We start from the raw sequence: 13,952 nt of genomic DNA on the forward strand, positions 1-13,952 counted from the left end.
CTCCCACTGCAGCATTCAACTAACCCCGCTCTGAACACTGAGTCCCAACAACACAGGGAAATGTAACCTCCATCACCATGACACTCCCAGGAAATCAACACCTATCAGCTACCACGGAATAATTAAGAAAGGATAAAAAGACAGCTGCTTTCCTTCTGTTTTTTAATCACGTATTCAGCCCCTTAAGAGATTGCTAGGCTAGAAGAGACTTAAAGAAGATTAGCCTTTGCATTAATGTCAGGGTGAGGGGACAGTGCCAGTAACTTCCATCGGGTATGTTTTTAGCAGCAAGGCAGGCAGCTTGTTCAAGTGGTACCTCCCTGTCTGGTGTTATAACTGAGATTAATTCTGAGCCCAGAGAGCAGGGAAGGCTTTCCACAGCAGTCTTTCTGCTTTTTAAAAAGAGAAGGAAAAAAAAGAAAACAAACCCAAAGAAAAAACCTAATGTAGCGTGATGGGTTGACCCCGGATGGGTGTCAGGTACCCACCAAAGCTGCTGTCTCTCCCCTCCTCAGGCTCATGGGTTGAAATAAGGACAGGGAGAGATCACTCACGAGTTACCATCATGGGCAAAACAAGCTTGACTTGGGGAAATTAGTTTAATTTATTACCAATCAAAACTGAGTAAGCTAATAAGAAATAAAACCAAATGTTAAAACATCTTTCCTCCACCTCTCATTTCTTCCCAGGCCTAACTTCCCTCCTGATTTTCTCTTCTTCCTCCCTGCCAGCGACCTTCTCAGGGGAAGGGCTCCTCACACTCTTCCCCTGCTCCAGCATAGGACCCCTCCCATGGAAAGCAGTCCTCTATGAATTTCTCCACCAGTCCTTGCCCCAGCCTGCAGTTTTTCACATACTGCTCTAGTGTGGGTCATTTCCATGGGCTGCAATCCTTCAGGAACAGGCTGCTCCAGTGTGGGTCCTCTGCAGGGTCACAAGTCCCACCAGCAAACCTGCTCCATTGTGGACTCCTCTGTCCAGGAGTCTGCTCCAGCTTGGGCTTCCCAAAAAGTCACACCCTCCTATGGGCATCAATCTGCTCTGGCATGGGGTCCTGCACCAGCTGCAGGTGGGTCTCTGCACCCCCACGGGCTGCAGGGGCAGAGCTGCCTCACCATGGTCAGCTCCACAAGCGGCAGGGGAATGTCTGCTCTGGCACCTGGAGCACCTCCTGCCCCTCCTTCTCCACTGACCTTGGTGCCCGCAGAGCTGTTCCTCTCACAAATTCTGTCCCACCTCTTTGGCTGCATTAGTGCAAGGTTTTTTTTCTCCTCAAATACATTACCCCAGAGGCACTACCACAGTTGCTGGTGGGCTCAGCCTTGGCCAGCAGTGGGTTCATCTTGGAGTTGGCTGGCCTTGGCTCTATTAACATATGGGAAGCTTCTGGCAGCTTCTCAGGGAAGCCACCCCTGTAGCCCCCTCACCAAAACATTGACAGCAAACCAAATATATGTAGTCAGGCTGGTGATAAATGTAACTTAGTTTGTTTTAAACAATAATTATACTTTTCCCTAATTCATTTTTTTCTACTTGAAAATCTTCAGTGATGTCTTTAGACATGAATTGTCACCTAGAGGAAGAAACTATTACTGTCCCCATCTTTAAGATCAGAAAATTATAAAAAAAAAGTAGGAGATTCTAAACAAAGCTTTAAGTTCTACTTACAACATCTCAGAACAAAAGTAATACATTGAGTGTTTATTGGGCAACATGCACTTTTGACCTGGATGTGTAGGTTAAAGCTTTCTGCTAACTACGAGGGTTAACAAGTTTCAAGTATAACTCCTATGAAGCAGTTGATTCTCTCAAAAGCAGTGAGCCTCACACATCCTGTTACACACAACCAGAAACCACAGGAGTACATGCCTGTGAAAACAAAATATTTTGTTTTCACACCACATATTGTACCAGAGAATGGTTTGGGTTGGAAGGGACCTTCAAGATCATCTCGTTCCAGCCCCCCTCCCATGGGCAGGAACACCTTCTGCTAGTCCAGGTTGCTCAGAGCCCCATCCAGCCTGGCCTTGAACACTTCCAAGGATGGGGCATCAAGAGCATCTCTGGGCAACCTGTGCCAGTGCCTCAGTACTCGCACAGTAAAGGATTTCTTCCTAATCTTTAATTCAAACTTCCCCTCTTCAGTTTGAAGCCATCCACCCTTGTCCTCTGACTATGTGCCCTTGTATAAAGCCCCTCTCCAGCTTTCAGTACTTCCCCAGCTTTCAGGGCATGACAGCCCTTCAGAGCTGCAATGAAATCACGCTGACTACATGATACTTTCATTGTACCATTTTTACACTACACCCATGTTGCTCCACACTTATTCCCACAGAGGTTTGAAAGCACGAATTCTTGGGAATAACTTCTCTTAGAGATGCCACAAGGGAACGCAAGAGAAACTTAAAAGGGTTTCAACCAGGCTAACTTAAAATAGAAATCCCAAAGATTGGCAGCTGAGATAGACTATTCCATCTCTAATTCATCAGCAGCTTTTTTCTGAAAAGTGAGAAAATCAGAATTTTTTCTCTTTAGGAATTTTCAGCTGGGCAGTTACAAGCCTGTACCCCCACATGTATTGCAACCAAGGCTGAGCTTAGTAGGAAAGGTACAAGCAAGGGATAGAAATTCCTATCAACCCCCATCTTTGAATCGCTCACATCCATGAAATTTGCAACCTTCTCTTGCAAATCAGACACTGGGGAAGGAGAAAGGAAAGGGGCAGACATTACAGCAGCTTCCCAAGAGCCTTGTCACTGAATTTGAATGCTGGTAACTTTGAATGCAAGGTAATGGGATTCAGGGAGTAGATGCTGTAGCACAAGCCTTTCAAAGCATTTCTAAGGAGCAAAGTCATTCATCAACAGAATGCATAAATGCTTTGAAAGGCTTGTGCTAAGGAGCAAAGTCATTCATCAACAGAATGCATTTTACAGCAGCTGATCACTGTTTAGGGATTCCAAATGAAGATTTCACTTCTTTTTTAACCATTCAGGTATTAAGATGTCAGCATGAGAATGAAGTGGTAAAGTTCAACAGCTTTGTTGTTATGCAGGAGGTTGTTAGGCAAGCAAAATACCTCTAAACTATTAGACATGGAAAGGATTTATTGCCCTTTGAGGAATCACAGTTGTCTTGATATGACACAGATGTATCCAGCTTTCCTGACACTCCTGGGACACTCTACCCTTTTCAAAAAGATAAAATGCAAACCCCTAGGTTTCTATACTACAAAAGACAGGCTGCTGCTTGTATTCCAAACACAACTTTGGAGTTTCCTGTAGGATAGAAATTTCAGTTGAGTCAGCTGCAAGACAGAGCTTGCAATCAAAAAAACAAGAAAAGAAAGGTAATTGAAAACATAATGCAGTCTCCCATAGCACACAAGTCTCACCACCACCCTTGCAGACAGGAAAAAAAACCACCTGCCTGTCAATTAGGAGAAAGTGTAACAAACCCTGAACAGCCTGATGCACACACAGCTTGATATGCTGCCAAGGAATATTAAACCACAGCAACTCTTTGGATTCATATTAGGCACACACTTAAACAGACCAGCTTTTTGAAAGTTAAAAAAAATTAAAATAATTGCCTCTATTTATTTTTAACACACATTCATAAATCATTGATATTTTGCTTCATTTACATTTTATTGAGTGTACATCAGCACTCAGAGCATGTTGATTTCAGAAGCATGTTGCTTCCTGGTATCACTGCTGACAGAATAGCACCAGGCATTACTTTCTCTGTAGCATGGACTAAGGATAGCTTGTTGGCATGTCTATATTGACTCTTGAGGTAAATAAATATGAAGCAACAAAAGCATTATCCTCACCTTAACTCCAGTCATGCCAACGAGTTGTCTAGGTGCCTGCGACTGCTGGGTGAAGCTGCTGCAAAAGACTGGTGACACAAGGACTCCCCCCAGCAGTACATGTTGTGTGCACAGCAAAGGAAGTGAGGACAGGACAATAACTTTAAAGAAAAACAAATACACAGAAGAAAACAAACCTCCCACAGCAACTTCAGCATCATCTGGAGAATCAGCATCATTAAAAAAGCTGTAAGTACATTAAGAATATTAACCATAAGAACCATTCATTTAATGCAGGGATAACTTTATTGAAGGAAAAAAACAGCACTTGTAAAGGTTTCACTTCATTAGAGAAAAAGTTGTAAGTCAGAAAAAAGAATATTTATCAAAGTAGAAATCAAACAGTGTAAATACATAGAAAAAGCACATCAGCAAACAGAATCAGTAACAGTACAAAACATTGCAGAGAATTTCTGAGTCTGGTTTTTATTTTACAAAACGATTCCACAGCCGTTCAAAAATTTAGTGCTCACATTACAGCGAGGCACGTGGTTTTAAGAGGATAAACCATTTCTGTGCTTTCTCTCCAAAATGGTCAGTATTTGCCATGGTTGTAAACATCAGTATTTAAGACAAATATGTTTAAATATCCTCCTCCTCCTCAGTGTACAATAGCACAGTGATCTCACTTTCATGAACATGATTAAGGACCAAAACGAAGCAAGAGCCGTTCTCAGAAAGTCGGAGGCACACACAGAGCCCAACACGCTTTCCTTTTTAAAACGTGGTTTCTGAAAAGAATTTCAACTTGTGGCAGAAAATTCGTCCTTGGTTTTTGTAACAGCTCATGAACAATCTTATTACTGTAAATACTAAATGAGATCAAATTGTTAGCATCATCAGTGTAGAATCATTTCAGATAGTACCAGTATTCATAACGGACTTCATCACATAAAACAGAGCAAAACCTTGAAGTAGTGAAAAAAAAAATCCCACATTTCAATGCATAGAGTCCCAGTACTTTGGGAATACATGACTACCACCCTCCCCATTTCCACTTCTACTATAGCTGGAAAGTCAGGTGATCCAGGACATACAAATTTCCTGCTAGAACTGCACACTAAGGCTGCTTGGCTGAGGTTATGTTATCTGTACTGCAAAAAGTAAAAAAAGTGGACAAGTTGGTCAACAGTGAGGCTGGGCAAAAAGCACTTCCTGATAGAACACCAAATCCTACTGAGATGGGCACCCAACATCAAACAAGTTTCCTTAGGGAATTCAGCCTTGAGGTAAGTGCTGTAGGTAACTGAGCAAGGACTTTGGGAAGCAAGGAGCTTTGTGATTTAAACCACAAACTCTCTATTCGCAGCAGAGCGCACACAGCAAACATTCCTGCCCTGAAGGACAGTGAGACAGAAAGCTTCAGAAATGCTCACCGTGCCTCCTGCCAAGCACATAACCAAAGCTGATGATATCAAAATGTAACACAAAGTAGGTTTAATGACCAAAAAAAAAAGTAAAATGGTATAATCTAATTCAGACTGAAAACTACTCAAGAAGGAATATTCATATAGTTTACTCCCTGGTTATGTAAAAATCATATAAAATAAAGTATTCAACAAAGTGGAAATCTCTTTTGCTGTTAAACTTGGCAACAGCCTCAACACAACTACTTAAAAGTAAGAATCTAAAGAGTTTTGTTCTGGGAGAGCTATTTTAAACCAAAACTGCTTGTAGATGAAGCGACAAACCCTGAGTATGTTTCACATGTTGGCAAGAATAAGGCAAATCTCTCCTACTGTCTGATGTCCCCAGGAACAGAATACAACACCAAAGGGCAACATAAACCCCAGTGGCACTCTGGTGATCCTTGTGTCCTTGCCATCTCCCCTTGGCTTCCCTTCCTGTAAGGGCACAATTTCTTAGCCTCATGTGCTGTGCAGTCAAATGAAGATTTGTTCTCTCTTACTGAATAAAAGGCTGTGAATCTGGAATTACAGTCTGAAACTGGTAAGAGAGGGGGAAAGGAAAATAATCATTTATGTGCTATCTATTGGTAGTTTCATAAATTTCCTACTTCTGCGTGGCTGTACTCACAAGAGCCAGCTAAAAGGTTCTAGTTAGCTACTCTGCAAGTTGAAAAACTAACATTCAACATACCCCATTCTATTGTTCTTCCAGAAGAACTGCCAGACAGTCTACCAGAATCCTGCCCAAGCTAGCCAAGGAATAAGCAAAAGGCTTTTACTCCTCCTAATCTGAAGTAACCAAAAAAAGAACCCCAGAAGTCAAATTCCATTATCGAACCTGGAATGATGATCAGGGTTAACATAACCTTGCTGGAGAGGGGAAGGAGAAACAATGTATACTGTACTTGTAGCTTTTCCAGGGTCATTCAGAGATGTTAAAATTAAAGGACTATTGGAATTTAAAAGGCATTAGGGTAGCCTTTCAATTTCCCCTATACAAAGGAATTCTGTAAACATTATCAAAGTCCTAAGAAAAGACTAGCTTAGGTCCTTTGACAGATGTAAATTAGGTTTTGAACTTACTCCCTGATAAAAAAGACATACATCACTTTGGACACTTGTCTTAGATCAGCCAGGGAAAAGAAGTATCAGTTTTCTTTAATTCCCAGTCTCTCTTGGGCATTTAACCAATTCTTTTCAAGAAGAGCAATAGTCAATGTAGTTATTTCAACACTAGCTTCTAAATCCGGGGAGATAAAAAAAGCACCAGGACATAGCACTTGAACCTGTATAATTGATTCATCCCACCATCAGTGCCATCTTTCCAAGGTGGGATTTTCCATTCAAATGTCTTTGCAACAGTAATTCTGGACACCTGGAATCCACAGAACACTCGTCAAAATCTCCCTTTCATACCATCTGCAAAAGGAGAATCTTTAATTTCTTTTTTTTTTAGAGGATCCTAACAGCTGGATGGTACTGAGCTTTATAAATTATCAGGACACTTCAATTAAAAATTTTGGATTAACTAAATTCTTATTAACTTTCTGGAAGCCACAGAACTATTTGCCTTCACTGTGAGCTTATACTGTACTGCCAAATAGATCTAAGTTTTTCCTACATTAAAATCTTTGTGGTACAAGTCAGGGATACACTTGCCATGCAAAACCAATGTTCTTAAACAACTAAACTCTTGGTAGACTGAGGAAGAGATGCTTCAGTTCCCACTAGAATGCACTGGATAATCATCATCCAGCAAGACAGTTTGGTAAAAGGAAAGGGGAAAGCAGTTAAACAGTACCTCACACAGCAAAAGCAGGAATCTGTGCTCAGATATGAAACTGACCACTGCAATGCTGTGGGAGTAAAAGATTATATGTAGCTCAGAAGATAAAGAGAGCGCAGAGTGGCCTTGGAATTTGGATACTGATGGCTCAGCATTTGCCTGGAGCTGGCAGCAGGATTGCTACAAACTCTCCTTGCTACGACAGGCAATAGAATATTGTGCTTTCTCCTCTGTGCAGAGAAATTCACTGGGGTGTGCAAGAGTTTTACCAGAAACAAAACTGATTCCACTTACAAAGAAACAAAGAGAAATGTTAGAGTTTTAACTTATTTACAAGTTCAGAAGAAAATGTCTTCTCCCTGACCCAGGCTGCTTAAAACAATAGCTCACTTCCACCTTATGACAGTTTGTCCTTTAAGAAAGGATATACATAAATTCCTTTATTGCTTGCCTACCATGCCCTTTGCATTGTTCTCATGCTACAGCTGGAGGAGAAGAGAAGCACCTCACTTCATGTGAAAAATGTCAGCTTCCTACTTTGTAACCATGAGCTGTAAGCAAGGAGAAGAACTCAGGTTCCTGGTGGCTGAAAACATCAATGAACCTTATTTTACAAGTGCTTTTCCTACAACAACAAGTTTTTACAGAGGAAAATGTCCCTTTCCTTGTTTAAGGAAACACTATCAGTATAGACTGAGAATTAAATACTTCATTACAGATGCAAACATCTCATGGTTAGTCCACAACAGTGTTTGACTTTCAAATTACATCCTTTAGAAGTCTCATAAACCTAAGATTTTGCAAGAGAGACAAGAAAAGAAAGAATACCAATATTCCATTATCCAAGGCAAACAGTGCAAAGATTAAGTGACATAAGGCTATTTAAAAAAATCCCAAGTTGTTGGTAAGAAATCAATTTTCAACTCTAGAACTGGCACAGTCCCATCAGAGCCAAGGTCTTCATTTTACACACTTCACGTATTACTTTGAAACTTTTGCGAAACCAAATGCACAAATTCATGCAAGAATTACCATAACAAACTGTGGATCTCTGCCCAGTTCTTCTGCCAGACTGAATTTCATTTGATCACAAGCCCCCTGTCCCACAGACACCATTGCTTACCAACCCAAGCAATTGCAGACGCTGGGTGTAACACAAGGAGCTTCTAACAAGCAGCTGAAAGGCACATGTTCAAGACAGAAGTAGGAAACTACACAACACAGTGATCTCAACACAGTTCTACCCAGAGCTTCCTAGAACTTTGTGAGGCATCCAGAATTCCTGTTAGGACAGACAGACTGAAACACATTTCTTCACAGCATCCCTACAGGCAGGAGAAAGAAAAAGAGTCAGACTCACCTCAGTTATGTTATTTGATAAGAGGCATTCCATGCTGCTATCACACTGACACTGAGGACTGTAGAGATCAGCTGACCATGTATTAATTGCATTAGTATGATTTGCATGACTACACAAATGCCTTAGAGACAAGCAGGTCTGCTCAGTGCTCACCTGCTGTGGAGGTGGCACCTGCAAGGCTGCACTGAGGCAGTGCACTGGAGAAGGGTGGGGCGATGGGGCAGGAGAGAGAACTGTGTGCTCACACAGAACAGGGCTCACAGGGGAGAACAGGACAAAAGCGACACAGAAGAATACACTTGTCTAGCAGCATTTTGGACAACACTTAGGCATTCCAAAGGCAAGCCTTATGCTCAGCATTTGGTCAGCAGGCTTACATATCTCTAGGGAAGCCCTCTTGTTTTTTTCATTTGTGTTCTCCCACTAGAGAAGATGCTTATTTTCATTTTCAGATTTAACTACTTGTATTTCCTGCACCATGGAAAACCTTCTAAAGCCACACATTACAATGGCTCTCTAAACTAACCTTCTGTATGATTAAACCTCAAAATTACAAAGAGTAAGAGAGTAGGAAAGTTTACCTTGCATATGGTATGAAGGAAATGCTGTACCTAGGAAGAAAAATTTGAAAGTTACTTTTCACGTCAGATTTTATTAGAGTCACAAACAAGAGCAACCCCTCTGATACGCTAAACTGCAAGTTACACAACCAAAATGAAGCTTTGAGTTTGTGAGTAACAGGAAGGAGTATCCTTGCAAGCCATCTTAGCCCAGCCAGGGTATGAAACACTATGGCCAAATAGAGGGGGATGTTGTGAAAGCATTTTAAACACAGCTCTCCTGCATCTGGTATTCTTCATGCTCCAACACCTACAAGTAGGCAAGATTACTGCTGAGGGCTGGCTAGGTATCCATATCAGTTTGTACACTCCTTTGGTGACCTTGCACAGGCCATATGTTAACATGAAGAACATTAACAATTTGATTGGCGTAACTGGGTCTCTGAACAAGACAAATTCAGGAGAGTGTAAAAGAGGAATCCCAGATAGTAGGCAATGAATTGATTTAAAGGGGAAAGAAAAAAAACAAGTTCAGTTCAAGCTCAGAGAAACCAAAGGAACTTCCTCTAGAAATGGAGCCCTGAGCTCTGCCTCCAAAGCCTCTGCAGTGGTGTGAGAGACCAAGAATTGGGAACAGGTCAGCTCCTCACTGATGCATTGTCTTGAATCTAAGGGATTGACAAGGTAAAAATTTTCCTTCCCTCTAACTCCAGGTCAAAATCCACTCACAATTCAGCTACTGATGTCAGGTGCAACAGAAAGTGGAGTGTGTAGAAAGGAAATCACTCACCATGCCATGGCAAAAAACTGTAAGATGCAGAAAAGCAGCGCGAGTCCCGCCTTACGCCACTGGAGGGGAGAGGAGAGAGGAAGAAACACAGCAGAGAAAACAGTGTAAGAATCTTACTTTTAAAATATACTCCAGTTATATTAGCTCCAGTTAGATAAACATACGGGACTCCAGTACTCACCCAGAAAGCAGAACACAGTGTTAGTATGAGGCACAACTAGAAGAAAACAAATTATTTAAATTAAAAATAGAAACAACTCCAGCTTCTATAGACATTGCAACGCTGTAATGGGGTCCTTCACAGAGACAGAAATGAATTACATCATTTCACAGTTTTATTCAATCCTGCATTGTAAGAGCTCCTTGTATTTAAAATGTTCTTGCTATTACACTTTTGAAGTGAATTAAAGCAATGAGGAAGTATCAGCCTGGTATCCCCAGAAAATGATTTTACGGCTGCAAAGGAACAAGAGGAAGAGATTCCTGCAGTTCTTTTGCAGGTCACTACTCCATCCCACACACTTCTTGGTGTCATAGGCACACACCACATTTCATCATTTTGCATAAGTAAGACTTTTCAAATACTTTTCAGTTACCAGTCTTAGTCCTTCTGCTCCTGCACAGTTCCTGATGATTACATGGTTACCCTGGGGTTGAAGTTATGCCATTACTTAAAAGCTCACCAATTAAAACTATGCTACACTTTCAAGAACTTTGGGCTATTGCTCAGTAGCTCTCCTGTGTACATATTCAAGTAAGGCACAGTCATTTAACCCAGCACTTTTTCTGTTTTCAGAGTTGCACTGTGTCTTTCTTTCTTTACTACAGGTAAAATCTTGGGGGGTAGTAGGATATTGTGGATTATTTTTCTGCTTTAACCCTCACTTTTAAGAGAAGCCTCCCATTAGTTTTAATTTTCAGTTTAAGACATGACTGCTCATTTATCTATGATAGAGGCTGATAATTCATGTTGCTTTATCAACATCTAACAGCCTTTAGATACACATGGACCATTGTGCTACTGGAGCTTATAATGTGTATTTTTCTGCTAGAATGGAAAAAAAAATACAGTACTGTATATTCAGACGCTGAGACATGCATTGCCAAAGAAGTCACACAGTTGAGCTCAACCAGGAGTCCTGACAATAAATGCAGTTCTTCCATTAGTTTTAAGGTGGTGGTTTGTATATTGGTCTAAATACTGCATCATACATCTAATGACTGGCTTTATCCCAGTGAACAACATTCCAGGAATTCTCCTGACTCCGGGTATCCTGAATGCATACAAACACAGATACACCATACAGTAGCTTCTTGCTTGGATCTGCAAGCATACACAGTCAATTTCTCAAGCTCTGCAGCACCTCTGGATGTGTAAAGAGAAATTAGGAAGTGCTGATGCCAAGCAAACACTCTGAAGACATTCAGACTGGACACAGGAGTTTCATGCAAGTTAAACCACCTTTCATGTTTTTGACTTGCCAGGAGAAAATGGGAAAGTTGCAGAATCAAAAAAAACCATGCACTTTAAAGAAGAGTCAGTCTGAAACTTAGCAGCAACTTTCAGACACAGAAACACACACAGCACAAGGGTTGCTATAATTTCCATCTTCTGAGAATAAAATAATTCCAATAGTGACCCCACTGAATGCTGAATTTTCAATTTCATTCTGTCATACAAGTTTCAAAACCTGAAGCTATCAACCAGCTGGGATGATCCCTAATGCAAGGTGACCAAGGCACAGAGTTTCCCCAGCTGCTTTGTCACAAAGAGATGATTTTATCAAGGTAGAAATACCTACACAGCTCTTTCAAGGCCATCAGACAGAATATAAAAAGACAAAATTATGCAAAATAACATATCTAGCAACATCCATAGGACAACTTTTAGAAAACTAGTTTCCCATCGTTCATTTCTTAGGCAACACATAAATACGATGTTGTGACCTCAAGCACCCTAAAAAAAGCATGTGCATGGTTCACACAGACCAGCCACAGACCCTTAATGCTCATTTAGCAAAACAACCTGGCTTCAGCTCAGTCTTGCCTAACAAAGAGGTGCTTTTCTGGTGCTACGCTTACCTTTCCACTACAGCAGATGTGCAGTGTTTGGTATTTTAAGAAAAGATGAACCAAAAAACCACCCCCAGACACATCCTGAGACATAGCTGGATCACTGGATATGAAAGGACTTCACAATGAAAATTGTTCCCTGGTTTGTATGAGTTAAAAGCTACTCCTTGGATACTTACTAGCATAACAATAGTAGCAATCAAACGTGTAGGCTCAAACATCCGCTTCAATTGTTTCATTGGTCCCATAAGAAACATAGTGCTGTGAAAAACAAGTCAAGATGAACACGGAAATGAGAGAGGTAAAAGTGAAACTCGGTAAGATGAAATTGTCTGCTGCCATAGGGGCACAAGTACACTGTGTTGTTATGGCAATCAGTGCTGCACAACAAAAGAAATGGGATTATACAATGAGACAAAATTCATTCCCCCTTTTCTTTGTGCAAGGTATTTACAATTTTATTCACACTTGTTCAGTTAAAATTAACATAAGCAGAGCAGAGCTATCAAGTTAGAAGCACAAGGCAAGGTCAGCTCCAATCAGATCATCCTTGACAGATGCTTTTCTAACCTGCTTTTCAAAAATGCTTTTTAAATCTGCATTTCAAGAACACCATCCACAGAGGATCTGCATGAATTGCCAGGTAATCCAGCTCAATTCCTCTACATAAAGGGCTGTTTTCAGGCCTGGATCCATTCTCTGATCCCTTACCAGACCTGCAGCCTCATTTAGAGCCCTGGTGATTGATACTGGATGAATTATACAAGGTGAAAATTTTATCTAAAGTGATATTTCTGCCCCATATACTATATTATTCTACCTTATTAGCATATTACTTCAAATTCCAGTATTTATGCTTTCTAACATCATGCTAAGTTTCCACAATCACAGAAAGTTGGGCCTGTCGCAGAGCACGTAGGGCTTTGCTTCAGGAACCTCAATGGCCATGAAGTCTTACCACATATGCTTGCCCTGACAGACAGACTGCCCCAAATATATTCACCAACACACAGAGAACACTTCCAAATGCAAAATGGTGAAGAATTATTTTTATCTTGGGGAGGAGGAACCAACAAAATCAAAAAACCTCAATGTTTAAAGCACGAGTTTGATTCTTGTTTACTGACGAGCAACATTTACCTTGAATGCATTACTAATAACAGCACACAAAACTAAAATGTTCTTTACTATTTCAGAGCACTACTGAGGAAATGCTATTGTGTAAAATTCAACAAGAAAATTATCTACAAAAGCATATCTTCTCTTGCAAATGCAAGAGTTTCTACCACTTATGCACTATCATTCTGCTTTTGTTTCTCATCTGTATTAGGGAAATGATATATAAAGATTGTTACCTCCCAATAGATGCAATATTCCCCAGAGTATAAAAAACTGCAAAGAGTACCAGCCCTTTCTTTGGTATCCATAGCAGACAACTACCCTAAAAAGGAACGTTTAGAGAGAAAGGAGGGAAAAATTAACAGGCTTTAAATTGAAACAATATATATATAAACTATATATATATATATCTCCAAGAAGTGTCACATCACAAAAGAAATCTTAGGAAAACTTAAAGCCAAACTGCAGAATCACACATACAAAAGTAAATCGCATTTATTGGCATTCTTGTTAAGAGTCAGCGTATTGCGTATAACTGGAACAGTCAGACGTCTCCGCAGAGACTCGGAAAAATCAAGCAACAGCACAGAGCAAGGCTGTAATTATCTGGGCTCCTGAAACTCAGATATTGGGGAGATCTGAAAAAAGTCCTTACCAAGATCGAGCACAGGCATCCAATCGCAAAACACGCAATGAAGCCTTTCACTCGGGTGCCCCAACCTAACGAAGTCGAATCGATAACCTGGAAACGAGGAAAACAAAAGCGAAACTTGTTTACTTGTAGCTCTTGCCTCCTACCAAGCGCGAAAACTTCCTCTCAGATGCTGCGCCGTGTCCTGTTCAGGCACCCTCCCTACGTGTCCCGCGGGAAGCGGGGGATGCCCAGGCACCGGGACGCGCGGGGGGAGCACTGGCGGAGCCCACGCGGGACCGCCCGCCCACGCCACCGGCGACTTCTCCCCGGTGGGCGCGCCCCCACCC

General features: G+C 41.2%; 2 protein-coding genes across 2 annotated transcripts in view; both read right to left on the bottom strand.

Annotated features, from left to right (window-relative positions):
- TBX19 (T-box 19) overlaps positions 1–3,995 on the bottom strand; it is a 28,441-nt gene extending 24,446 nt beyond the window's left edge. The window contains exon 1 of the mRNA XM_017731960.1: positions 3,836–3,995. The gene's annotated coding sequence lies outside the window, so the exon portion shown is untranslated. The remainder of the gene's footprint in view (positions 1–3,835) is intronic.
- Positions 3,996–4,101: 106 nt separating this feature from the next.
- The window catches only part of SFT2D2 (SFT2 domain containing 2), an 11,065-nt gene continuing 1,214 nt past the window's right edge, over positions 4,102–13,952 (bottom strand). The window contains exons 2-8 of the mRNA XM_008631779.2: positions 13,627–13,787; positions 13,208–13,293; positions 12,032–12,113; positions 9,961–9,996; positions 9,780–9,838; positions 9,011–9,040; positions 4,102–8,394 (exon numbers count right to left, since the gene is read on the bottom strand). Of these exons, the coding sequence (XP_008630001.2) occupies positions 8,355–8,394; positions 9,011–9,040; positions 9,780–9,838; positions 9,961–9,996; positions 12,032–12,113; positions 13,208–13,293; positions 13,627–13,787 (494 nt within the window). The 3' untranslated portion in view covers positions 4,102–8,354. The remainder of the gene's footprint in view (positions 8,395–9,010; positions 9,041–9,779; positions 9,839–9,960; positions 9,997–12,031; positions 12,114–13,207; positions 13,294–13,626; positions 13,788–13,952) is intronic.

This window comes from Corvus brachyrhynchos, unplaced genomic scaffold, assembly GCF_000691975.1.
Source record: "Corvus brachyrhynchos isolate BGI_N302 unplaced genomic scaffold, ASM69197v1 scaffold3, whole genome shotgun sequence".
Taxonomy (NCBI): Eukaryota; Metazoa; Chordata; class Aves; order Passeriformes; family Corvidae; genus Corvus; species Corvus brachyrhynchos.